The sequence below is a fragment of the Microtus ochrogaster genome, chromosome 2 (assembly GCF_000317375.1).
Source record: "Microtus ochrogaster isolate Prairie Vole_2 chromosome 2, MicOch1.0, whole genome shotgun sequence".
In the NCBI taxonomy this organism is placed as follows: Eukaryota; Metazoa; Chordata; class Mammalia; order Rodentia; family Cricetidae; genus Microtus; species Microtus ochrogaster.
The window spans coordinates 15,420,195-15,445,410 of NC_022010.1; the positions used below are offsets into that span (position 1 = coordinate 15,420,195).

A 25,216-nucleotide genomic window follows, 5' to 3' on the forward strand; every position below is an offset into this window, starting at 1 on the left:
AAAGAAAATCCCAGGAGAGGCAAATATAAAAGAAAACTTTTTATTTCTTTTAAGATAGGGTTTTTCTGTGTGACCTAGATGTCCTGGAACTCACTATGTGGACCATGAACTCAGACCCACCTGTCTCTGCCTATGCTTGTGCCACTACCACCCGACAAGAAAACATTGAAAACTACATTTATTTATGAGTGTGCACATGCATGCATGCGTACATAGGTTAGAGGGTGTCTTTTCTAGAGTTAGTTCTCTCTTTCCACTATCTGGGTCCTGGGGATCCAACTCAGGTTGTCAGGTCTGGCGACAAGTGCCTTTATTTACGGAGCCATAAAGAAAGTCCAGAAAACCTTTTATTATATCAGCCTTTTTGTTTTGATTTTTGAGACAGGGTTTCTCTTTGTAGCCCTGACTGGTGTTGAACTAGCTTTGTAGACCAGGCTGGCCTCTAATGGACTCAGAGATCTGCCTGCCTCTGCCTACCACGTGCTGGAATTAAAGGTGTGCACCACTACCGCCCAGCTTTTAACATCGGTCTTGTTGCTACTAAGAATGGGTTTCTAAAGTAGGGATGTCACATACTCCATACATTTCTGCTGATTTTCAATGCTTTGTCTAAAAACAGACAAGCCTGCTCTGTCCTTTGCTAACCCGGAAGTGCCTAATGAAGACAATTTCGACAGACTGATACAAGCATCGGGTGGCTTTGCGCTGAGTGCCACATCCAACGGTCCTTCTACAGCTACCTCAGATGCCCCACAGCCCACTAAATACGAGGTGAGCCAACAAGACATAGTTGACACCACAGAGAGTCATTGCTGCTCCTCTCAAGGATCATGGGAAGCCAAGTGAAGGTTCAAATTCTGAACCCAGGATTTGAGGCCACTTCTGCAGTTGAAATTTTCTTTTCTTTTGTTTTTGTTTGTTTGTTTTTTCAAAACAGGGTTTCTCTGTGTAACAGCTCTGGCTGTCTTGGAACTCACTCTGTAGACCAGACTGGCCTCGAACTCTCAGAGATCCACCTGCCTCTGCCTCCAGAGGGCTGGGATTAAAGGCGTGCGCCACCACCGCCTGGCTCTGCGGTTGAATTTTATGTCACAAAATTTTCTGTTCTTTTCAGCCCAAGAGACCACAGCAAACTGATTGAACCTGCCCCTGGGCATAGGGAGTGGACTGCCTGGGTGCCAGGTCCTCGTCTCAGGATCATATTTTGTTTTATAGATATTAGGAAGCTGTGTGCTATTTTATATATCCCTTCATTAGCAAACCAGTAAAATATGACCCATTAATGATGCATGTACTTTTTTTATTGATTTTTATTGAGCTCTACATTTTTTTCTGCTCCCCTCCCTGCCTCTCCCCTCCCCTTCAACCCTCCCCCAAGGTCCCCATGCTCCCAATTTACTCAGGAGATCTTGTCTTTTTCTACTTCCCATGTAGATTAGATCTATACTGGTGCCCACCTATAATCTCAGCATTTGGGAGGTGGAGGCAGGAGAAGCAGGAGTTGAAATTTAAAGCAGCCTGCCTTCAAACAAAACAAGAGGGGTGTTGAGATCACTAAGTGGTTAGGTACTTGAGACACAGCACAAAGACAGGTGTTCAGATCTCCACTATCCTCGTAAATGCTTCAGGAGGTCAGCATCGAAAGGTGGACGTGGGATCTCCAGGAGAAAGCTGGCTACAGGCTAACTCTATCTGCATGTTCAGGGTTTGAGAGACCTTGCTTCATTGAATAATGTAGTTGAATGACTGCAGTGCTTCCTGATATCAACCTTAAGCCTCCATTTATTTGCCCATGTACCCATGTGCCCATGCAGACACACAGACACACACACGTGTGTCCATGCACATACAAACAATTATATCATATAGACACATGTGTATGGAAGAGGAAGAGCAAAAATAACCTTTTCCGAAGCATCCTTGGGAAAGGGAAGTCTAATATAGACTAGTTGGAGTGGGAAGCAGCAGAGGAGCCTCAGTAAAGATGGAAGGCTCTCATTGGTAGAGTGCATGCTTAGTGTGCTCCAGGCCGTGGTGTCAATCCCACCTGCTCCGCCCCCCCCCAAAAAAGTCCACATTGCAAACCTTTGTAAAAAAGGCTGGCTCTTATTAATCCTGGTCTGTAACTGTATCTACAAAATTTGTACATAATTGTAGAAGCAGGGTTCATGGCCACATTGTTCTAGAAAGCTCTCTTGTTTTTCTACAATAACCTTTGTGTCTTGCCATGTCAATATGAAGGCCAGTTACTGTTCTTTGAGCATTCCCTGTGTGCTGGGCACTATGGGGGCTTTCCCAGCATTACTGAATACAGCATACCGATCACTGCTGTCCCACTAAACAGAGAAACGGGTGCAGGAGAAGAGCTGTGGACCAGTGTCAGAGCATCTTGACAAGCCCTCCTTATGTGTGTCCCACCATTCCAGTCTTGGCAGCACTGGGGCTGGAACCACGCTGCTCATGGATCCAGCACACCAGTCCCAGCCCTTCTATATGTTTTTAGTTTTTCTTCTTTGATTCTCACTGTATGTTCAGCTGGTCCTTGAAATGATAATCATTCTGTCTCTACTTCCTGAGCGGAAGAGTACACCAGCTCTATCCATTCTTTTTTATTTTAATTAGAAACATTAATTATGTGTTCCTATTTCTTTATTTTGAGATAGGATCTCACTCTGTAGCCTTGACTGTCCTAGACCTTGCTATGTAGATCAGGCTGGCTTCAAACTCGTAGAGATCTGCCTGCTTCTGCCTTTGAGTGCTGGGATCAAAGGTGTTAGCTTACGTTGTGGTGGGGCATGTGCAAGTGAGTGTAGTGCCTGTGGAGGCCAGGAGAGGGCGCTGAGTTACAGGAGGTTGGAACTGTCTGATGGGGGCAGGTTAGAAACCGAATTGAGTCCTCTGCAAAGGCACTATGTACTCTTAGCATCTGCCCCACCATCCTTTCTTAGCAGATGCAAGCAGACCTGGTCTCAAAAACTAAGGTGAAGAGCAATTGAGGAAGACATCCAGTTGACCTCTGACCTATGGCCCCTCTCCCACATCCACACACAAAATCTTGTAAGATTTTAATGAGTATCACAACTGCCATTTAAATGAATGTTACTGAACAGTGATTTGTTCACACCTGTGCTCAGCCATCCGATTCCTGTCCACAGAGGGAAACACTACTTCAGCTTCTCAGCCTATGCCAAGGGGCATTCCATAATGAAACAGGGGACACTAGAGTGACAGGCACACACAGGTGCACATGTTCTTTTTAGCCTCTATTTATTTACTTGAGGTAGGATCTCACTATTTAGCTGTGGTTCACCTAGAATTTCCTATGTGGACCAGGCTGACATCTAATTTACAGACATCTGCCTGCCTCTGCCTCCCAAGTAGGAGAGGATTATAGTTAAACCTGGGTTAAAGGCATGGACCATCATACTTGCCTTAAACAACTTTAATCCCATCATTTGAGAGGCTGAGGCAGGAGGACCACTTGAGCCCTTTGAGCCTCAGAGGAGTTTAAGACCAGCCTGGGCATCATGGTAAGACCTGATAGATAGATAGATAGATAGATAGATAGATAGATAGATAGATAGATAGATAGATAGATAGATAGATAGACAGACATGAAAATTTAAGGGGCTAGCGCAGTGGTTCTCAACTTTCCAATGCTGTGGCCCTTTAATACAGTTCCTTATGTTGTGGTGACCCCAACCATAAAATTATTTTTGTTGCTACTTCAGAACTGTGATTTTGGCTGGGCGGTGGTGGCGCACGCCTTTAATCCCAGCACTCGGGAGGCAGAGGCAGGCGGATCTCTGAGTTGGAGACCAGCCTGGTCTACAAGAGCCAGTTCCAGGACAGGCTCCAAAACCGCAGAGAAACCCTGTCTCGAAAAACAAAAAAACAAAACAAAACAAAAAAAGAACTGTGATTTTGCTACTGTTATGAATGGTAATGTAAATATTGATATGCAGGATGGTATTAGGGAATGCCTGTGAAAGGGTCATTTACTTCCAGGTTGAGAATCACTGATCTAGGCCTCTTCCTCACAACTCAGCTAATTTCTTCTTCTTCCAGGCTGCTGACTGGTCTGAGTCTCCTTTGCAGCTCTGTTCATTTAGTCCCAGAGGGACTCTCAGCTTTTATTGCTTACTCTGGCAGGGAGGGACCTAGTGAATCTGTTCAGTTTCAGGGATTTCCTGAAGTTCCTTAGAGTTGTTTCCCTTCCTGCTTAAGGAGCTTCCCTGCAGGGCAGAATGTTTCAGTCGTGGAGGAAACCATTACACAACAGTTTTAGCTCTGCAGCCTGGGCTGGCCTTAAAATCATAAAGATCCATCTGCTTCTGCTCCTGAGTGCTGGGATTAAAGATGTACACCACCACATGAAGCTTAAAATTTATTTTAAAAAGGTATGTTTGTGTGTGGTTGACAGCTGGGACTGTGCTCAGCTGATGGAGGAAGGTCATTGGTTAATTAAATAAAGAAGCTGCTTGCCCTGATAGGTTAAAACATAGGTGGGAGGAGTAAACAGAACAGAACGCTGGGAGGAAGAGGAAGTGAGGTCAGACTCGACAGCTCTCCTCTCAGGGGCAGAGGCCTCAGAGAGACACGATGCTCCACTCTTGCAGGCAGAGGCAAGAGCTCTGCTCTCTGAGGCACACGCGATGAAGCTCCTACCCAGGATGGACATAGGCTAGAATCTCCCTGGTAAGCCACCTTGTGGGCTACACTAGAAATGGGCTAGTCCAGGAATGAGAGTTAGCCTAGAAGAGGCTAGATAGAAATGGGCCAAGCAGTGATTAAAAGAATACAGTGTCCGTGTAATTATTTCGGGGCATAAGCTAGCCGTGCGGGCGGCCGGGTGCCTGGGATGCAGCCCGCCGCTCCTATTACTACACTCAGCACTGCGTCCCCAAACCCACAGCTCTGTGGGCACTGCCATATGTCCAGCACATGCTAGAGGAACAGCCTGGCTCACCTGTATGCTCTGTGTTTGCAGTATGGAGTTCCTCTGCAGACTGCAGGCACATCTTCAGGTTCATTTCTTAGACTGCCTTCGCCTCTCATGTCATCTCTGTGCACAGATGAGAACCCTGCAGGTAAGAGAGTGCCCCTGCTCTTCCTGTTAGTCAGTCACTTCAGCTTGCCAGTTAAACAGCCTAAAGACTCTTGAGGTAGGAAGGCCTGAAGAGGTCCTTTCTACCCTGGTCAGTGACTGCCTGAACCCTGCCGTAAGCACCTGGAAACAGTGACATACGGGTACACATTTCAGGGATTACAGATCTCTACAGCATTTGTTTAAGTACTTACGTGTGCTGGTCGCCATGCTGCATGAGGCTGATTCCTCTGGTTAACCATAACCCAGGAGCCAGTGACATGGCTCAACAGGGAAAGGTGCTTGCTACCAAGTCTGACAATTTGGGTTTTATTCCTGAGACTCATGGAGTGGAGGGAGGGAGTTGACTTCCACAGGCTACCCTCTGCCTTTCAGCCATGTGCTGTGTCTCTCAGGCAGCCACCCACCCACAAGTCAAATGTAATTAAAAAAAATTAAAATTGTTTTCACAGTATCCCTTGAGGCCATGCTAACATCGCTAGGGCTTTTTCCCCCCAGAAGTTCAGTGATGAGGTTTTCAGTTTCTTTTCATTTGTGTTGTTTGTTTTTAGTTTTTGGATGGCTCAGAACTTGAGGTGTCAGGCTGACCTTGAGCTCACAAAGACCTACCCGCCTCTGTGCCTCCCTGTGCCTTTCCAATGCTGGAATTAAAGTCCCATGCCACCATGTCTGGCTCTTGCTTGTTTTCTGAGTCAGGGTCTTTTATGTATCTTATCCTGGTCTTTCCAACTTTGTCTCCCCAATTCTGGGATTCCAAGTGTGCACCCCATGCCTGCTTGTGTAGGATTTCTTTGGCTGAGTCTCACAGTGGGAGCACTGAGACCGTTGTGCTCAGGGGCCTGGGTAAGAACCACTTCTTCCAGGAGCGCAGAGAAGCCAAGACCTAGGGCCTGGGCAAAAGAAGGCCGAAGCCGTGGCTCTCTAACCCTCAGCCAGCTGTGAGCAACTGTGATGAATGACTGGCTAACAAGTGCTGATGAGAAGAAGCTTCTCTGCACAAAGAGGCCAAGGCCAGTTAAAACCATCTGAAGCCTGGTGAGGCGGCATGCCTCAGACCCTAACTCTTGGAAGATGGAGGGAGGATGACCAGTTTGAGGCCTACCTGAGCTACATAGTGAGATCTTGTCTCAAAAAGCAAAGAAGGCAAACTAAGAAGCCATTTCCACTTTTCAGAGTGACAAAGCTCAGAGTTTGAAGCTGTGGGGAACAGATATTCCCCTGCAGGAGCTGGTGGAATAGTTGGTCCCACCCTGCCAAAGGCAGCATAACATATGAATCAAAATTAGCGAAGCTCCTGTAAGAAGGCTTGGCCCACATACAAAAGCCCCATGCAGACTGTGACAGCGACAGCCAAGGCAGAGACAACTGCAGTGGCCATTAGCAGGGAGCTGGGGAGTAATTATGCCACTTCCACAAGAGAACACTAATTATCTCTTCACGGCTGCTGCAGTCTTCAGGATGCACTCATTGCTCATGGAAAAGACGCACAGTTTAGTGCATCATGTGCACAGCTGTGTCCAAAGGGGGAAATAATTGTTTTTTAAAAAAACCTTTTACGTATGTGTTTTATTTGGATAGTATCTCTGAAAGCTTCAACAGGCAGGCGCAACACTCCCTTGGGCAGGGACCTGGGCGGGAAACAGAATTGGGGAGACACTGTTCAGTATCTTTTGTGTCCTTTAAGTTTAGAATATTTTGTGCATGTATTTCCTAATTGAAACCCAGTTGTTTTTTTTTTTAAATATTTATTTATTTATTTATTTATTTTGTATGCAGTTAGCCAGAAGAGGGCACCAGACCTCAATACAGATGGTTGTGGACCAACATGTGGTTGCTGGGAATTGAACTCAGGACCTTTAGAAGAGCAGGCAATGCTCTTAACCGCTGAGCCATCTCTCCAGCCCCTGAAACCCAGTTGTTAAACCCCATTTTAAACATGCTGCATTTGTGTTGTAGATTATTTTGCCTTTTATACAGTTTTTGTTCCCATTTGTTAGCTAAACATGTCTGTATTCCCCCTCCCCCACCCCACCCCGGGATGTCACCTTCTCCAGCATTCCTGGTGAGCCAAGCCTTTGAATGCAGCAGAAGGGTGGACATAGAAGAGTGTGAACAAGTGGAAGCCCTCAGCATGGCTCATTACAGCAGCCCTGCCATCTTGAGGGTAAGGATCAGCTGGTGCACAGCTCTGTCTGTGTTTTGGTCTTCACACCCTCAAAGATGCAGAGTGATCTCAGCATGTGCTTGACATGGGTGGGCACTTGTGTTCTCTAGCACTGTGGTGACAGTGGCTGCTGAAGTGATCTTTAAAAAAGATTTATGTATTATTTTATGTATATGCATCTACATGTACATCTGCACACCAGAAAAGGGCACTGGATCCCATCACAGATGGTTGTGAGCCACCCTGTGGTTGCTGGGAATTGAACTCAGGACCTCTGGAAGAGCAGCCAGTGCTCTCCCCTCTGAGCCATCTCTCCAGCCCCTGCTGAAGTGATCTTTATGAAGCTTGTATGTACTTGGGTTGTATCTTGTTTTTATTCAGTTTTAAAATTCCCTTCATTCAACCTTGATAACAGCCGACCAAGGCCAAGTTTTGAGTGACTGCAAACAGCTTTGGAAGTCTGGTGTTTAGTGCCTGTGGTGTTAACAGTCCCTTGGGCACCAAAAAATAGGGGCTCTCAGAAGCAGCAGGGCCGTGAGGTGGTACGGAGTAGTGACACCAAGAAGGCAGGCCTCTGGAATGGTGCTTCTCATGGGAAGGACAGGTTGTAGAAGGAAATACGGTAACTGGCACATAGATAGGAGCAGGAGAGGACCAGCCTAAGTGGAGAGATTGCTGTCGTCTTAGTGATAACTCTCTAATGGATGACAGTGGCCTTTAGCTGAAGCCTGAAATGGCTGTAGGAATGCACCTGTTTCTTGTGTCTAACTAGGTTTATTGTGGTTTGCTTTTGTGCAGGTGCCTAATTCAACGACACAGGTAAAAGCATTTCGCTCTCTATCTCTGTCTCTCTTTCTCTCTCTCATTCTTTGTCTCTCTGGAGGTGGGGATGTGCACATGTGTGTGTTCATGTGTGCGCAGATGTTTTTGTCCAGGGGTCAACCCATGAGTATTACATTCCACAAGTCATCCGCTTTTTTTTTTTTTTAAGATTTATGTGTACCATCATAGAAGTAAATGGCTTTACTCCCAGTAATTGGAAGACAGAGACAGGCCAGCCAGGGCCACACAGTGAGATCCTGTTCTTAATCAAAACAAAGAAAAGATATGTCAGGCCTTTCTGTGATGTCCTTCCAGCCTCTAGAAAGTGCTTTGATTCTACCGTCCCAAACTGAGCTGGCCCAGTCACCATTGCGTCTGTAAGTCACAGACTCAAGCTGCTGGGGCGGCTTGGTAGGCAGACAGTTGTGGAGATTGCCTTTTTCTTTTTCTGTCACCCATGTCCCCACACTTGTCTGCATGGGAGCGAGTGATCTGACCTAGAAGGACAGTTGTAGGTTGTCTTGGTCATGGGAGCAGGCATGTAAAGACTATATCTTTATTTCTAAAGTGACAGCTCCGGCACTTGCCAGTTTAAGTTAGAAACATCTTTGCATTAACTGAAGACAGTGTAAGAGCAAGTGTTCCGGCACCTTCCCAGTCAGGCCTCCAAGAACTGAAGTGGAGCATCCTGTCAGAAACGGCTGGGCTGTCTTCAGGAGATTACTTGTCACTTCGTCACTCTTCTGGTGTTGGTCACAGTGACAAATGTCCCATAAAAAGTTTGTCTGGCTCTGTCTTTCCTCAAACCTGCTGCCTACCTGGCCAGCAACTGTGTGAGGTGTCTGTGAGGTCCATCTCCTGAGGCAAGGGGCTGCTGAAACTGGGGTTCTGACCAATTCTGTGGCATTTAGTACTGCAGTCTAACCCCAGGATGTTTTCATCACACCGAAGAATCCCTGTCCCTTAGGTGTCGCTCGGCAGTCTCCTCTGTTTGCTCCGGTCTATGACAACCACTTTGGTTTCTGTAGATTGGCCTGTGCGGACATTCCATGTTTAGTGGAGTCTGCAGTATGTGTGACCTTTGGTGTCTGGGTTCTCTCACTTGATGTTTTCAAGACTCACCCATGTGGTAGCATGTTTTGGGATTTGATTTTTTATGGGTGAATAGCGTTCCTTGTGGAAATGGACTCTTGGGCTATTTCCATCTCTGTGATGAATAGGATCTTAGAGCACTGCTCTCCAAATTTTCTCTGACCATGTATATATATGTGTTTACATGGAAATATCTGCAGCATGCACAGGGCATGGCAGTGTGCATGTCCTCTACTTTGCATTATTGTCACTAAAGGTTCATTTTAGGCTTTGGTTGTTGTAACAGAGTCGCTTGTGTTATATGTAGCCTGTAGTAGCCTCATAACCAAGGCTATCTTCCCTCCCAGGTCTCCATCAAGATCCAGTCTGTTCTGTATCAGTCTCTCAATCACACACTGACCCGGTTAGAAGGCTCTGGCGTCCTGCGGCCTTCTCTGGTCAGCACTGGGCAAGACAGACTCTGCAGCAATGTTGTTCTTGAGGTGGGTGCCCAGTGTGACTCTGCAGTCCTGCTCTGATGCCTGATTCCAGCCTGTTGGCCTCCAGGGAAAACTCTGGCCCACACCGTGATGGTGCTTCTTGGTCTGACCTCCAGCTGCTTCCGCTGCTCTGTGGTCTCATCAAAGGACACGTCTCTCCATGTCTCCGTAAATCCAGCTCCTTGCAAGGATACAGCAAAGTTTACTTGTCAGGCTGAGGAGATGGGGATAAGAATGTTTGTTTCACATGCATAAGGACCTCAGTTCGAAGCCCTAGCACCCATGTAAAAAGCCAAACATGGCTATTATACCTGCCTGTAACCCCAGCTTTGGAGGACAGACAGGCAGAGCCCGAGAGTGCACTGTCCAGGAAACCTGGCTGAAATTGAGAGCTTGTGGTTCAATAAGAGACTATGTCTCAAGGCAATAAGGCAGAGAGTTACAGAGGAAGACATGTCATGCTCTGCCCTCTGTGTGTGTGCATGGATACATACACACATGTACACTCATGTACACACACGTGTACCACACACACACAATTTTTTTTGTTTGTTTTTTGAGATAGGGTTTCTCTATAGCTTTGGAGCCTGTCCTGGAACTTGCTCTGTAGACCAGGCTGGCCTCAAACTCACAGAGATCCACCCACCTCTGCCTCCTGAGTCCTGGGATTAAAGGTGTGTGCCACTACCCTCTGCCCCCCCCCCCCAATTTATTGTCACCACCACTTATTGATTAGATCTTCTCTGCTGCAGAAATAGTCTGTTCAAATCGTGAGTCAGCTGCTCTGAAAGATAAAAAATTGGTTACAGAGAGACTGAGGGGGCTCTGTCCACTGGGACACTATGTGATTGGACAGCAGAGTTGGGGGTTATGGCTTTTTTGGGACTGCTTCATCAGAGGTAGTAACATGGCTGCTGAGCAGTGGTGGGCGGAGATTGATGAGCCCCATTCTGTTCCAGGTGAAGTACAGCCTGCTGTACACAGCCACAGGCCAGATATGGGAAGCTGGCCTCTCCCTCGTATTGGGGACATTCAGCAGCACAGTGACTCTCCTGCAGCAGAAGTTTGAGATCCACTTTATTCAGGTAGGTTTGAGTGTTCTGTTCAATTATTTGGTTACCAAGTTGAAGGAAGGCCTGACTCCCGGGTGAGGAATATTCTAGAAACATGACCCGGCTCCCCAGCCTGCACTTGCAGTGGTGTGTGGGGTTTGCCTGGAAGCCGGGTGCTGTCCCGTGCCTTGCAGGCTCACAGAGCACTGTCTTCCAGATGTTGTAAGGAGCACTGTGTGCCCCCGCTGTGCCTCAGCAATGCTGCACAGGATGTCACCTTGCTTTTCAGCATGACACCAAGCCTGTTCCTCGCAGCGGCAACCCTGGTTACAGGGTGGGACTCCCACTGGCCGCTGGCTTTCAGCCTCAGAAGGGGTATCCTTTTTTTGGATCTGTGGAGAAGGTCACCTTCCCTGTCTGCATGGATGGGCTGTGCTTCCATTTGCTGCCAGGGATGCTGTAGGCAGCTTGTAGGAAGGAGGCACCTGACTCGCCAGGGCTTCCTCTGAGCCGGTGAAATGTGGTGGGGCTGGGTGGAGTAGAGACTGGTACTTTAGGGGAAGAGAACACTGAAGTTAAAAGGGCACCTAAGCTGGGTGTTGTGGTACACTCAGGAGACAGAAGCAGGCGGGTCTCTGTGGTGAGTCTACAAAGCCAGAACTACTAGAGAAACCCTATCTTGAAAAAACAAAACAAAGCAACAAACAAACAAAACAACAACAACAAAACAAAAAAACAAGGACACCTAGAGGCAGAAGGGTTGGAATCATTCATTCCTTCACTTTTGTTTTTGTTTTGTTGAGACAGGATCTCTCTATGTCCTGAAGCTCGCCATGTAGACCAGGCTGGCCTCAAACTCAGATTCTCCTTTGGGACTTGTGCATACCAGGAGAGCACCCTGCCGCTGAGCTGTGTGTACCTCAGCCCTTTCCTTATTCTTCATTTTGAAACAAGGCTTTGGCAAGTTGAGCTGGCTAGTCTTGAGCTCATTCTAGTTCAGGAATCCTCAAATGTGCAGCCCTCCTTAGCCTTTTTAGTGTCTTTATTACAGGCCCGGCCACCACACCTGGTTGGAATTAATTCTGAAGGTGAGCCAGTAGAAAGATTTCCTGGTGTCTTTTTGCCCCATTCTGGGAACAACCAGAGGCCCAGAGAAGGGAATGGATGGCACCTCGCTCGTGTCTCATGTCATATAGTGATGCCACTTTCTTCCTGGACAGTCAGGCTGCTCTGGAACCGTTACCTGTCCCTTAACAACCTGTGAATGTCTGGGATTATTCAGACAACAAACAGACAAGAACAGTTTACCATTCTTCATAGCACAGGCAAGCAGGACTGCCTTGCCAGCGAGGGGCTCCGGGACCCCGTGTTGTTTGGCTACAATGTACAATCTGGCTGTCAACTCAGGTGAGAGTGACTGCGGCAGAGAAAGCATCCTCCCTTCTCCTGTTTTAACCAGGTCACCAGCAAAACCGCTGTAGCCTTTCCATTCCAAACATGGCAGAGGACGGATGGCAGAGCTTTGTGTGCTTCGTGGTTAAGGTTAAATAGCTTTTGAGTTCTGAGCAGAAAACATTTCCCTTGAAAGTCCTTCCTATTTCTGGATTTTTAATTTTACAGCATAAGAGAACCACTGAACAAAAACTGGAATGTGACATGGGGGATAAGGTCTCCCTGCATAGCTCGGGCTTGTCTCAAACTCCTGGTCCTCCTGCCACACCCTCCTCAGTGCTGGAGTGGCATTTCTGGATCTTTGGTTCTGTGAATTTGTCACTTAATTCCCACTCTGTACAAACACGTGCCTTTGTCCCCTTCATTTCCTCTCTACCCATGCCCTCCCCACATCCTTGGCGTGGCTCTGTCAAGATTTTGATTGCTAGCTCTGATCTCAGACCAGCATTTCTTCTGAGGGTCCCACTGAACACTTCCCACAGGATGCCAGGAGGCAGCAGCCCAGGATAAACCCTGGTTCCCTCCTGTGGAACTCACATGTGCCAGCGCTCTTCAGGAGGACAGGATATGGGAAGGCACTGTCCTTGCCATGCACATGGTACAGAGAGAGATGGTGGAATACAGGCTGGGAAACTGTTGGGGTCATCTCCATGACCAGGATGCCCCAAAGTCAGGACCGCCCCAGGGGTTAGATGATCACATTTTTGGAGAGGAAGAAAGGATGGAAGTATATAGTTTAACATGTCCTGGAGCTTGTCAGTGCCCCCCTGAGTTGGCCTCTCTTTCCTTCCCAAAGATTGACAGGCACCATCCCCTGTGAGCTGCTAGCACAGAAGATTCAGGGCCTACTGAGAGGCCAGGCCTTCCCTGACTATGTGGCTGCATTTGGGAATTCCCGGGCCCAGGATGTGCAGGACTGGGTGCCTGTGCGTTATGTCACCCACTCCTCCAACATGAAGGTAAAGAGCGAGAGGCTGCTGGCCACCTGCTAGTGTGTCTTCCTCTGCCAGGTGGGTCACAGGTGGGGAGAGGGAGGCACAGGGGAGGCAGTAGGGTGGCTGCACTAAGCTAGGCTTTCCAGCTCTGCCCTTCCTCACAATGCCTTTGTCAGTCAGTAGTTTTCAGCCTCTGCTTGCTTCCCTGTGACACGAAAACTGAAAGGAGCAGAGTCGGCACAGGACACCCCAAGACCAGGTTCTCAGTACAGAGGAGATTTATCTGCCCCAGAGGGTCAAAGGGCAGGGAATGACACAAAAGCAGGAGCTAGACGGAGAAGGGAAAAGGAACAAGGGAGGGGAAAGGAATATTTGCTTTGGCGAGATAAAGGCCTACTTCTCGAGAGAGAGGAGACAGACATGGTCCATGGGCAAACAGCAGTTTATAAAGGGAAGAAAGGAAACCCCGTTGTTAGGATGAGTTGGTTTGTTTTAATTGGGCATGTTAACTAGGGCAGTCATAAGGGGCTTCTGATTGCTGGACTTCAATACGTTGATAGCTGGACCTTGGTAGTCAGTCTCAGAAGGAGGAAGTGGCCAAGTAAGGGAATAGCCCCTGGTGGCTAGCTTTACAAATGTGATCTAACAGTTCAGCAAGACAGAGGGAATTTCCGGGGAAGGGCAAGGCCTGCCAGAGCCATGTTTGCCATGCTAGGGCTACTAAAGCCCTTCAGAAACATCACTGACCTCACAGGGCTGTTCAGAGGGTTAAGTTTGTTTGGCTGTTGTCAGGACACAGTGGTTACTCCATAAACTAGAAGCATGAGTGACCACCACAGTCACTGCAGTTGAGAAATCCCCTCACCAAAAAAATGTGACATCCAAACCTGAAACTTTCTTAGTGCCAACATGTCACCACCAATGCCTGATGATTACGGTCAAAACTTGGGCCCAGTGAGATACCATTAACTCTAGACTGGCTGAGTGAGGTGGACATGAACAATGGATTCTGTCTAGCCTCATGAATTTCTCAGTCATCATGGCTATGCAAATATTCCAAAATCCAGGATGGTCAACTTGGACAACAGTGATGCAGTAAGTCTTCCTAAGACATCTGGTGACATGGGGGACATGGGATGTGACCTCCTGTCTCTGCCCTCTGGGCTGGAATGGCAGCCCACCCACACATGAGCTCTTTCAGTTCCAAAGTTCCCCAAAGAGTTTAATGGGAGCTGACATCCTACAAATAGCTTCCTGGTCACACGTGACTCCTCCGCCCACCTCCTCCTTTTGTCTTAGTGGCAAAGTGTGGGCTGTCCCCAGTGGAGGTGTGCACTCCATTCTCCCTAATTGCTCAGCTGTTTCTTGTCACAGCTGCTTCAGGCCTCTCATTATCTGCTTTGTATATTTATTTATAAGGAGTGGCACAGTGGGGAGAAGAATCTCACCAGATCCCACTCCGAGGACCGCCTCACCTGTGCCAGCCACCAGTGAACCTGGGGTATGGCTCTCGGCTCTCTGGCACTGGGTAAAGACAGCAATCATTAGTGCTGGGGAGCAGGCCCAGGGCATCTGCTCTTCACACCCACTGCACCTGCAGCTTCTCCTAGCAACGGGAGATTGGCAAGCTGGTCCAGTGCTAAGGTTTCTAAAGGCTCTTGCAAGCTAAGGAATCCTGTTACTGCTTTTGGCAGTTTAACTCCAGTTTAGCAGTTTGCTAGCTTTCTATGCCAGGACAGAATTTAGAGAAAATATATGTGGAAAGTCAAAAATATGTGGCAGCACCATAGCAGAGTGGGCTCCCCATCTCCCCACTGTGCAGCTTCTGCAGCTCTACAGTTAGCAAAAGGATGGTCTGGAGGGCCCGATGCCCATTTATCTCAGGACTGTCCAAGGAAAGGTCCTAGGACAGAGCCAGGTTCCAGCCTTAGCTCAGATAACCCCATGCTGGCCCCCTCAATGCAGATGAAGTGGTTCCCTTTGTTTTGTTTGTTTGAGACAGGATCTCTCTATACAGTCCTGGTTGTCCTGGAACTCACTGAAACTGTGTAGGCCAGGCTGGCCTTGAATTCAACCACCACACCTACCCTGTACCTTTGTTAATGTACAGACACTGACTCTGCCCCGTGCTGTTTTGTCTTGTTTTTGTGGATGGGGGGTGGTGGTGCTGGGGAAGGTTCAAGATGGGTATCTCTGTGTACAATCCCTGGCTGTCCTAGAATTCAACTCTGTAGACCAGGCTGGCCTCGAATTCACAGAGATGTGTCTGCCTCTGCTTCCTGAGGGCTGGGAGTAAAGACGTGCACCACCATGCCCAGCGACTTTTTTTTAAGATTAAAAACAATTCTGTGTATGAGTATTTGTATGTATGTGCACCATATGGGTGCCTAGAGTCTGCAGAGGCTAGAAGAGGGTGTTGGGTCCTCTAGAACTGGAGTTAGAGGTGGTCATGAGCTGCTGTGTGGGTGCTGGAGACTGAACCCAGAGCAGCTGGTGCTCTCAACCGCAGAGCCCTCTCTCCAGCCTCAAGTTGTACCTTCGCTGCTAGTTGATGAAGTTAGATAAAAGCATGCCACATGCGCTACAATCAAATTCACCTTCTCTCTGTTACATTTAGTCATAGTCTCTTCCCTGCTGTCCCTCTGGCCAGCTTCCAGATGCTCCTCTGAGGTGGGTGTGGGCTGGTAGAGGCCCCAAAGGTCCCACCACTCCACAGTGACTAGGCCTTCTTTGGAAACAGGAGGGGCTGGCCCTGCTTCTCTCTGGTGGTGGAGTGGAGGGAGCGGAGGGTGCTGGGACGGCTCAGGGCTCTGCAAAGCTGTGTGCCTGAGCTCGCGTAGTGCGCTCATCCTTGTGTTCCAAAGACTCTGTGATACTCAAAGTGCTCAACTGCAGATTGAGTTTGATCTGTGGCTGTGTGATCTTCTGTTATAATCTAGTTTTCTCTTTCAGGGCCCTTGCCAGCTCCCTGTGGCTTTGGGTATAGAAGTGAAATGGACTAAGTATGGGTCTCTGCTGAACCCCCAAGCCAGGATAGTAAACGTCACTGCCCAGCTCATCTCCATTCCAGAGGTAGGCCTTCTGCGATGGGCTCCATGGGCTGGGGCTTGGCCCAATGGTAGGCCTGGGATTAGCCTGGGCCAACCCCCGGCCTTGCACCGAAAGAAATAAACCACAACAAAATAAAAAGGAGCAGGTGAAGACAAAAGGCAAGGTGACAGACAGCAAGTGTGACAGAAAAAGTTTATTACTTGGTATGAGAGATTATAATATCTTTTTGGATTTCAATTTTTTTTTAAAGACAGGGTCATGTCATAGCTCCCATGTTCAGGGACAGAAAGCTAGCTAGTGCTGCTGTGCCTGGTGGGATTTGGTATTTTGACATAGGATCTGTCTCAAACCCAGGCTGGTCTCAAACTTGTGACTCTCGGCTTCATCCTCCTGAGCGTTAACGGGCAAGTGCCAGCATGCCTGACTGTAATTTTGACTCCTAGAACAATTTCAAAATCATTCTTTAACTTGTACTTAGAAGGGAAATCTCACTGATGGGTTTTTTGTGTGGTCACAATTCTTGTGAACACTGAGCCATGGTTGGGATTGCTGGATCAGCCTGGAGCGCTGTGCGCTCGGCTGCGCTGTGCCCAGCTGACTCCGCAATACCTGCCGGCCTCAAGCTGACAGTGCCAGTGGCTGAGTGAGGAAGATGATAAGTGAGCCTGTTCTGTCTTTACATTCCAGCCTCTCCCAGGGCCTGAGAGGACGATTGTCATTTCCACTACAGTGACATTTGTGGACGTGTCAGCCCCTGCAGAGGCAGGCTTCCGAGCCCCACCTACCATCAACGCCAGGCTGCCCTTCAGCTTCTTCTTCCCCTTTGTGTGATACAAGTGGACCCGCAGGAGTGAGTACCCACCCTGACGGTCTTCCTCTGCAGCAGTGGGCACCCAGGCCCAAGGCTCTGGCAGACACCAACCCAGTTGCTCATTACCCTTAAACCAGCACTCTGCCCCCTCCACCTCCTTTTCCTCCCAGGAACCTTAAATTCTGCTGGGCGAGGGGCTCAGGTCAGGGTTCCAGCACCCTGCACACACAGGTCACAGGCCTCCACAGTGCATTATCCTCTATCTGTCAGGATCTGTCTTCAAAATGCCCATCAGCATTCTGAGAAGTACAAACGAGCAAGAGGCTGTGTAAAAATGTGTGCCCACAAGGGCATTGTACCCCAATATGATGCTAATTACAGGGCAGTCTGGGGCCCCCCCTGCAGTGAGCTAGCTCTATAACTGGTGAGCTGGTGTGGGCTGCCACCAAGGAGAGAATGTGGTAGGCGGGCCCAGGGGAAGGAGAGCGCTTATTTTATACATTAATTGCACAGTAATTGAGAGAGATGTGGTGGGTGCAGAGCCAGTTTGAAGCTGATGGTACAGCTGGGTGCTGCCCAGGAGAGGCTGGGCACCAGGATGGCTCCCCCAGGGGTGCAGCAGGAGATAAGAAAGGTTTTCTAGAATGGGCTGGTGCAAGGTGCCAGCTTCTGTCCTCAGGATGTGCTGGTCCCCTACACACAGAGGAGCGATGGTGTTAAGTTTTACAAGCCCAGCTTCCTTGTCCATTTTCAAGCAACAGCAGAGTTCAGCTGAAAACAGGTGGTTATGATTCATTTGCTGCAGGAGGAGGGCGTGGACAGGTGGCTCTGGGTCACACCGAAGAGGCAGCAGAGCTGACAAAGATGTGTCCCCAGCATCCAGGGAGTGCAAGCCAAGGCAAAGATGAGAACTGGACTTGGCAGCACACAGTTGCTCTCTGGCCACCACCCAGCTTCTCTAGAGTAGAGCTTCTGGAAGGCTAGTTCCCATCCCCAAGAAGTCCATTCTGTCTCAACAGCTTGTTGAGTCTCTCAATTTCTTGTTCCTATGGTGAAAGCAGACAGACACTGGGCAATGAACTCTGAGCCACATTTCTGCAGGCCTGGGGCTACAGACAGCTAAGAGCCACAGTCTGTGGCATTCCGGCTGCTGAGGGGAGCCGTTCCCAGGAAGGGCCCTAAGCAGTGATGACAGGAACAAGATGCCCAGAGGAGGGACTGGGCCCGGCTCCAGGAGCCCGTGCTTAAGCCAGAAAGACCAGGAAGAGGGAGCAACAGGCAGAGCTGTAAGCTATAGATGTGTGGGCAGTAGTGGGCTGGAGGGGACAGCCGTGGAACCGGTCCCCTAAGTCTCACCTTCTCAGAGCAGCTGAATTCCAGGTGCTGGATCTTGGTGGCCAGTTGAATGTTTATCTGCTTTAACCTTAAGATCTGCCGTTCTGAGCGTGTCTTCACTGAGATGATGATGCCTGCAAGGGAGGGGAGGGTTGTGGTGCAACAGCTTGCTTTAATATTATTCTGTGTGGCCGGACGATGGTGGTGCACGCCTTTAATCCCAGCATTTGGGAGGCAGAGGCAGGCGGATCTCTGTGAGTTCGAGCCCAGCCTGGTCTACAGAGCTCCAAAGCCACAGAGAAACCCTGTCTCGAAAAACCAAAAAAAAAAAAAATATATATATATATATTATTCTGTGGGGGGGGAGATCATGTGGACGTCAGAGGACAACTTGTGGGAGTCAGTTCTCTTCTTTCATCCTGTGGGCCCTAGGGCTTAAACTCAGGTCGTCAAGCTGAGCAGCAAGTGTCTTTACCCACTGAGTCCTCTTGTCAGCCCCAAGACTTGTATTCTGATTCATGTATATACTTGGGATGTGTAGAGACAGATGAACAAGACAACTGTCACTGGTAGCCTCAGTGAGGCGGGCAAGATCGTCATTTCTGAGCCTGAGAGTATACAGCTGGGCAGTATTTCCCTGTGGTCCCCATGGGCATAGTCTCTGCAGGCCCCTGTGCTCCTCGTTCCCCAAGGACAAGCATCCCCAGGAGTAACTGAAAGCTGTTTGTCCTTCCTGGCCAGAGTTCAGAGTATGGAGACAAAAAGACCAAAGTAAAGCAGGGACCCCTGTGTTGGAGCATGGCCCGGACTAGTTGGCACATACCTGCTAACTTGGGATACCTTACACAGCCCCAGTGACTCAAGGCCAGTCTCAAGAAACACCAGTGCTGCCCTCAGATACAAACCCAGATAAGGGCCATGAATGCCACAAGGTCACCTGCCCAGCTGCCAAGTGAGGCTTCCAGCTCCGCTCAGCCAAGTGAGCCCCTCTGGAGCCCACTCACCGTGGCTGCACTATGGTGTATTTAATAAACCTTTTACCTCTGTCTTTTTTTTTTTTTTTTTGGTTTTTCGAGATAGGGTTTCTCTGTGGTTTTGGAGCCTATCCTGGAACTTGTAGACCAGGCTGGTCTCAAACTCAAAGAGATCCGCCTGCCTCTGCCTCCCAAGTGCTGGGATTAAAGGCGTGCACCACCACCGCCCGGCTTACCTCTGTCTTTTTGATAAATCCATTTAAACCCCATGTGTCACCGGCCTGTCACCTTTGTCTCCACATGACACAAAGGAACGTTCCTTGTTTGCTTTTTTCTTTTCTCCCCAGACGTAAGCTGCCTGAGCTGTGACTGTTTCAATCTCAAGTCGCAGCAGCCCACTTTACCTGCGGCTCTGCAGAACCCAGAGGGCTGTGGGACAGGAGGTGCCGGCCAGGACTCCTGAGGTCATAGCCCCATCAGAGGACACAGCCACCAGAAACACGGCCACACTGTCACTCCCTCACCTCAGGCTTCCCAAGCTGGCTGACTATCTAGATCCCCTGACTACACCCCCACCCCACCCCGCTGCCCTCTGCGGGAGAACTGCTGGGAAAGTGGACACTGTCTTTCCTGGGAAGACTGAACAGTTTCAGCGCCGACCAGCCAGGGCCCACAGAAGGGCTACTCCTCGGATATGCGCACCAGGGGCAGCGTTTGTGCCTGGAGGTGGGCAGAGCAGGATTTCCTCGTGTTCTCTCTAGAAGCCAGGGGATGGTAGCCCATGGCAGCAACGGAGTGGTAACTCAGAGAGACGGGGAGCTCCATGAGGGGACTCTGGGGCTGGGCAGCCAGCATGGAGCGCTGCTCATCCACCTGCCTCCCTTCTGGAGGATGCCCTCCTGTGCTGCCCGGGGCAAGGGTCCCATGCTTCCATGACTACCTTCTGGTAACCTTGAAAACATGACCAGAGTGTGAGACAACTTTGGCACAATCATGCTCTGCAGCTCACGCCAAATATTACCATCTACTTTTCTCCAGATTCCAAAGGGTGCAACCGTGATACAAACCAGGTATGAGATCGCGGGCATCTGGTGACTGTATTGCCACCTTGGTAGCAACCACAGAGCCCAGACCCCCACCCCCACGCAGTCTAAGAGCACAGGAGACACACCATTGATGATCCGGGCCACCCGCCAGAGCCGCAGCAGGATCACCAGGCCAAGAGCTTCAAACTGGTGCTTCTTAAACAGGAGGATGAGGTCGAGGACGAACGACACCACCACCACAATGGCATCCAGGATCTCAAACTTATGGTGGAAGAACTCCAAGCGGAAGACAAAGATTTTAAAGAAAATCTCCAGCATGAAGAAGACCAGGATGGCAAAGCTCATGTAGTGGAACACCTGAGGGGACAGAATGACAAGGAGCACTGACTGTCGCATGGTCGTCTCTGGCCACACCGTCTACCCCAAGCACGCCTGCCTGGTCACCAGGGATGACTCAGTGCTGGAGACAAGGTTTCCACCCTTGGAAGATGATTAGGCATCCCTGGCCAGGCCTGACTGTCAACCCAGGACTTGGGAAGGTGAGGCAGGAAGATCAAGAGTCCAAGGCCTGCCTGGACCAGAGTGAAACTGTCTTAACTAAAAAGTAAAGATGGGCTGCGGCCATAACTCTGTCATGAGTGCTTCCCAGGGTTGAAGAAAACCACCTCAGCTCTCCAGTGTCCTTTGGCCCAGCCACCCAACTGAGAGGGACATGTTCTATGGCTGAGCAGGCACTTGCTCAGAGCCACATCGGTCGGTCATGGCAGTACAATGGGCAAAACCCAAGTCTGTGTGGAGGGGACAATGTCATCATTCAATAAAAGGCACACACAGAATCAGGAGGATCTCTATGAGTTCGAGGATAGCCAGGGCTACACAGAGAAACCCTGTATATCTATGGATGGATAGATGGATGGATGGATGGATGGATGGATGGATGGATGGATGGATGGATGGATGCACCTGCTAGACAGATGTTGGACTTCCTGTACCTGTTACTCCACCGCTGATGACGGGCAGGGTCATACACTCCCTGGGAGCCATAAAGACTAGTGGTACCTGAAGAGTTCCCAGGATCTTGCTAAGGCAGCCAGGAGGCAAAGGGATAATCCAACTCCTGCGGTCATACTGAGGCTCACAGTGACCACAGTGGGGACCACAGTAAGGCCTGTACCCGAGGGAAACGAAAGAGCCGAAGGAGGATGGGAGTGTCACATGCACTGAGCAGCCAGCTCAGTCGACACCCTCCCTGCCTGCAGATATCGACCCCATCAGCAGCACCCTATATATGCCCTGACTGCTGTGGACCTGAGCTGTGTACATGTGTGACCGGGGGGGGGAGGGGCTGGTGTATACCTGCTGTACCACCTATGTACCCGCACCATGTGTGCTTGTGCCGTGTGCATACCTTGACCACGTCTTTCTTATCTGGCTCAATGATCTTGAGATCCAGAAGGAGCTCAGCAAGTACCAGGAGGGCGTCCAGGATCACCAGGCAGATGATGACAACCTGGTGGGAGGAGCAAGAGGACATGAGACCAGGGTGGGACCGCTCTCATTCTCAGGAACCAGGAAACACATTAAGGACGGGATCCTGGCCCCTTTCCCCATCCTCCCACTCTCCTGGGTAGGCACGTTACCCTCTGGGAGTAGCTTGCTTTGCCTACTGGGAGAGAACACTACCACTCCACTCCCTGAGGACAGATAGCCTTTGGGGGGCCCCTCTGGAACTCGGAGTCCCAAGGCAGTGATGTGTTAAATCACTTACTGAGCATGCTCTGTGTGTGCCCTAGCAACAGCAAACCACAGAAATAGAAAAATGAAACTTAAAAACAAAACCCTATTTGCCTTTTAGGAGTGGCATTTGCTTTGAGAGATAGTACAGGAGAAACAGACTGGGTGACCCAGGGGCAGGGAGTAGGAGAGACTGTGGGCCCCTCAGGGAGACGAGTTCCCAAGCTCCCCACAAGGTACTCAGGGGTCTTATTCTTTTGATTTGTTTGTTTTCAAAACAGGGTTTCTCTGTATTGTCCTGGCTGTCCTGGAACTAGCTCTGTAGATCAGGTTACCTATGCCAAGTGCTGGGATTAAAGGCATGCACCACCACTGCCCAGCACTAGTACACCAGAATCTTCTGTCTTCTGTTAAAGCCTGGGTTCTGGTCCAGAACTTGGGTTCTCTGACTCGGACAGCAAGCACGTACGTTACTGACAGAACCGTCTTCCCAGCCTGGAATTTTTTTTTTTAATTTCTTGTTTATTTTAGAACCACGGGGATTAGCAAAGTTACATGGTCTAAAACCAAAGCCCAACTGTATTGAGAACAGACTTAGAACACAGCTACCAAAGGGCTTGAAGCATGGGCCTGTGCTACTGTGGGGATGAGCTGTGAAGTGCTACACTGAGTGCAGGCAACCCGACCCACAGGCCACATGTGATGCAGACTGTGGTTCTGGTGGGGCAGGATGGACAGGGAACTGGCTAGTGGTGAGCTGTACAGCGCTCTGTGCACCACACACCACAGAAATACTTTAAAATATTCATTTTAGCCGGGTGGTGGTGGCACACGCCTTTAATCCCAGCATTTGGAAGGCAGAGGCAGGCGGGTCTGTGAGCTCGAGGCCAGCCTGCTCAACAGAGAGTTCCAGGACAGCCAGAACTGTTATACAAAGAAGCCCTGTCTCGAAAAACAAAACAAAATCAAAAGATTAATTTTACATCTTGTGACTGTCACCTGAAGTTGGAAATGAGAAAGAGAGACCAAGAAAAGATGATTTTAATGCTTGACCTCTATGAACTGATCAGCCAAACCTCAAACCTGCCCCTCTACCTGGTCACTTTTCGTGGAGGGGAGTCAACCCCTTTGTTAACCCCTCCTCTCCCCTATGGGGTGCCAGCTTCAGGGCTCCATCAGCCTCCCTGATACCAAAGCTCAGCTGGCCACACTCTGTACTCCCAGGGACGATGGACACGCGAGCCTAGGTTTGCAGAGTACGCTGCTCTGGCTGTCTCTTCCCAGCCATGTCCCCTCTTGATTCTACCAGCTCATGTGACAAGTGACAGCGTGCTCTGTCACTATGTCTTGCAGATCCTACCAGCAGAGAGCAAGACTCTGGCTTCCATCCAAGACCCTCAACCTATCTGGTCATGTCACCCCCTCATGGCCCATCCACAGCAGCCCCTGCCTCATTAAATAACCTTGCTGCTTTATCCATAAGAACCTCACACCCCTCCTCTATTTTCCAACACAGTAGGCCACAGTCTCCTTTCTTACCGGTCCCTTGACCAACTGAAACATGCCTTCAACCCCTGAGGCCTACTATGCTTGAGTGTCAGGTGACAATCACCCAGTCTGTCCAGAGCTCTTCGACTTCATCCTTACCACTGCAGGGGACAGCTAGCCATGATGCTAAGGAGTATCCCTGCCACTCCACAGACTGTCACGTCCAGCTTGCTGCCATCCACAACAGGGGACCAAATGAGGGGTTACCGTCCCCTCAGAGGATAAATGCCTTTATGATAGTCACCGTTTTTTTTTCCCAGCCTGAGAGTCAGACCCGTGACTGGCAGGCTGAGAGGTGGGATGAGTCCCTTCCAGAGGCAGGGACATCTACAGAGCTGGGCCTGGGGCTCCCTATACAGCTGCAAGGAAGCTGGCTCCCTCTGTTTGCTTTGAATTGCAGGTTTGGATTTCAACCCCAACAACATAATACTATGTTTCCTGCCGCAGTCACAGAGGGGCTGGCAGAATGCAAGGGATGCTGGGTTGTTGGCTTGCTTTAAGTGGGAAAAAAAGACCAATATAAATAACCTCCCCACCCCGAGAACAGTGTCAGCAGTAAGTGGAGCTGCTGCTCCCTGCTTCCAGGGACTTGGGCTCTGATGTCCCGAGCGTATCACCAAAGTGCCTCTTTGTAGCACTGGACCCTCCAGGAGCTGTGACTCTCCCCATGCCCTTGGTCTCTTGCATTTTTCTGGAGCAGCCATGCTTTTGGACACCAGCTTGCTACCTAAGAAGCCCGCCCTTGTTCATAGGGCTGGAGAGATGGCTCAGTGGCTAAGAATGCTTACTGCTTGCCAGGCGGTGGTAGCACACGCCTTTAATCCCAGCACTCAGGAGGCAGAGACAGGTGTATCTTTGTGAGTTCGAGACCAGCCTGGTCTACAAAGCAAGTTCCAGGATAAGCTACAAAGAAACCCTGTCTTAAAAAAAAAAAAAAAAAAAGAATGCTTACTGCTCTTGCAGAGAACCTGAGTTCAGTTCCCACAGCAAGTGGCTCACACACAGCCACCTGGAACTCCAGGGACTGGACACCCTCCAGCCTCTGCGGGCTCCTGCACACAAATGGTACACATAAACTTGTGAAGGCGCATGCATATATAAATCAGATGATAAATCTTTTTGAAAAATTGTCTTTCACAAGATTGGGATAGATGGCCCCCACAGAGCTCAGCCAGGAAGTCCCTTCCCTCTCCCAATGGCAAAATCCGGAGAGAGGCGGTGACAGTGAGAGCCAGGCACATGTGTGGAGTGTGTGTGTGCGTGTGTGCATGCGCTCTCCCATGCACACACGTGGAAGCCGGAGGTCCATATTACTCTTCACCTAATTCTCTCATGGAACCTGGGTGCTCACCAACTGGCCAGTGAGCCCCAAGGAGCCGCTTGTCCCTGCCTCCCAGTACATACTGCCACACCCAACTTTTCCCTTGGGTGCTGGGGAACCAGACTCAGGTCTTTATGCTTACACAAGCACCTTACCCATTTAGCCATCACCCCAGCCCCACGTGTTTTTGTTAACTCTCCATAAACGTCTGAGGCCCCATGGTGATGAGGTTTTTTTTTTTTTTTGGTTTTTCGAGACAGGGTTTCTCTGCGGCTTTGGAGCCTGTCCTGGAA

The 25,216-nt window shown here is 49.6% G+C and overlaps 2 protein-coding genes across 8 annotated transcripts in view; one reads left to right on the top strand and one right to left on the bottom strand.

Annotated features, from left to right (window-relative positions):
* Tctn1 (tectonic family member 1) overlaps nt 1-20,124 on the top strand; it is a 32,464-nt gene extending 12,340 nt beyond the window's left edge. For 4 of the 5 annotated variants that reach the window (XM_026785089.1, XM_026785093.1, XM_026785094.1 and 1 more), the window contains 12 exons: nt 620-771; nt 4,991-5,090; nt 7,162-7,271; nt 8,070-8,090; nt 9,533-9,667; nt 10,624-10,749; nt 11,006-11,091; nt 11,983-12,123; nt 12,965-13,127; nt 16,056-16,175; nt 16,842-17,004; nt 19,622-20,124. In XM_026785089.1, the coding sequence (XP_026640890.1) occupies nt 620-771; nt 4,991-5,090; nt 7,162-7,271; nt 8,070-8,090; nt 9,533-9,667; nt 10,624-10,749; nt 11,006-11,091; nt 11,983-12,123; nt 12,965-13,127; nt 16,056-16,175; nt 16,842-16,985 (1,298 nt within the window). In that variant the 3' untranslated portion in view covers nt 16,986-17,004; nt 19,622-20,124. The remainder of the gene's footprint in view (nt 1-619; nt 772-4,990; nt 5,091-7,161; nt 7,272-8,069; nt 8,091-9,532; nt 9,668-10,623; nt 10,750-11,005; nt 11,092-11,982; nt 12,124-12,964; nt 13,128-16,055; nt 16,176-16,841; nt 17,005-19,621) is intronic. The other variant, XM_026785098.1, reaches the window with a different exon arrangement.
* Hvcn1 (hydrogen voltage gated channel 1) overlaps nt 17,002-25,216 on the bottom strand; it is a 27,899-nt gene continuing 19,684 nt past the window's right edge. For 2 of the 3 annotated variants that reach the window (XM_026785111.1, XM_013350188.2), the window contains 2 exons: nt 21,729-21,830; nt 20,048-20,677 (listed from right to left, as the gene is read on the bottom strand). In XM_026785111.1, coding sequence (XP_026640912.1) covers nt 20,078-20,677; nt 21,729-21,830 — 702 coding nt within the window. In that variant the 3' untranslated portion in view covers nt 20,048-20,077. Of the gene's footprint in view, nt 18,012-18,321; nt 18,435-20,047; nt 20,678-21,728; nt 21,831-25,216 lie in introns of those variants that run through there. The other variant, XM_005344459.2, reaches the window with a different exon arrangement.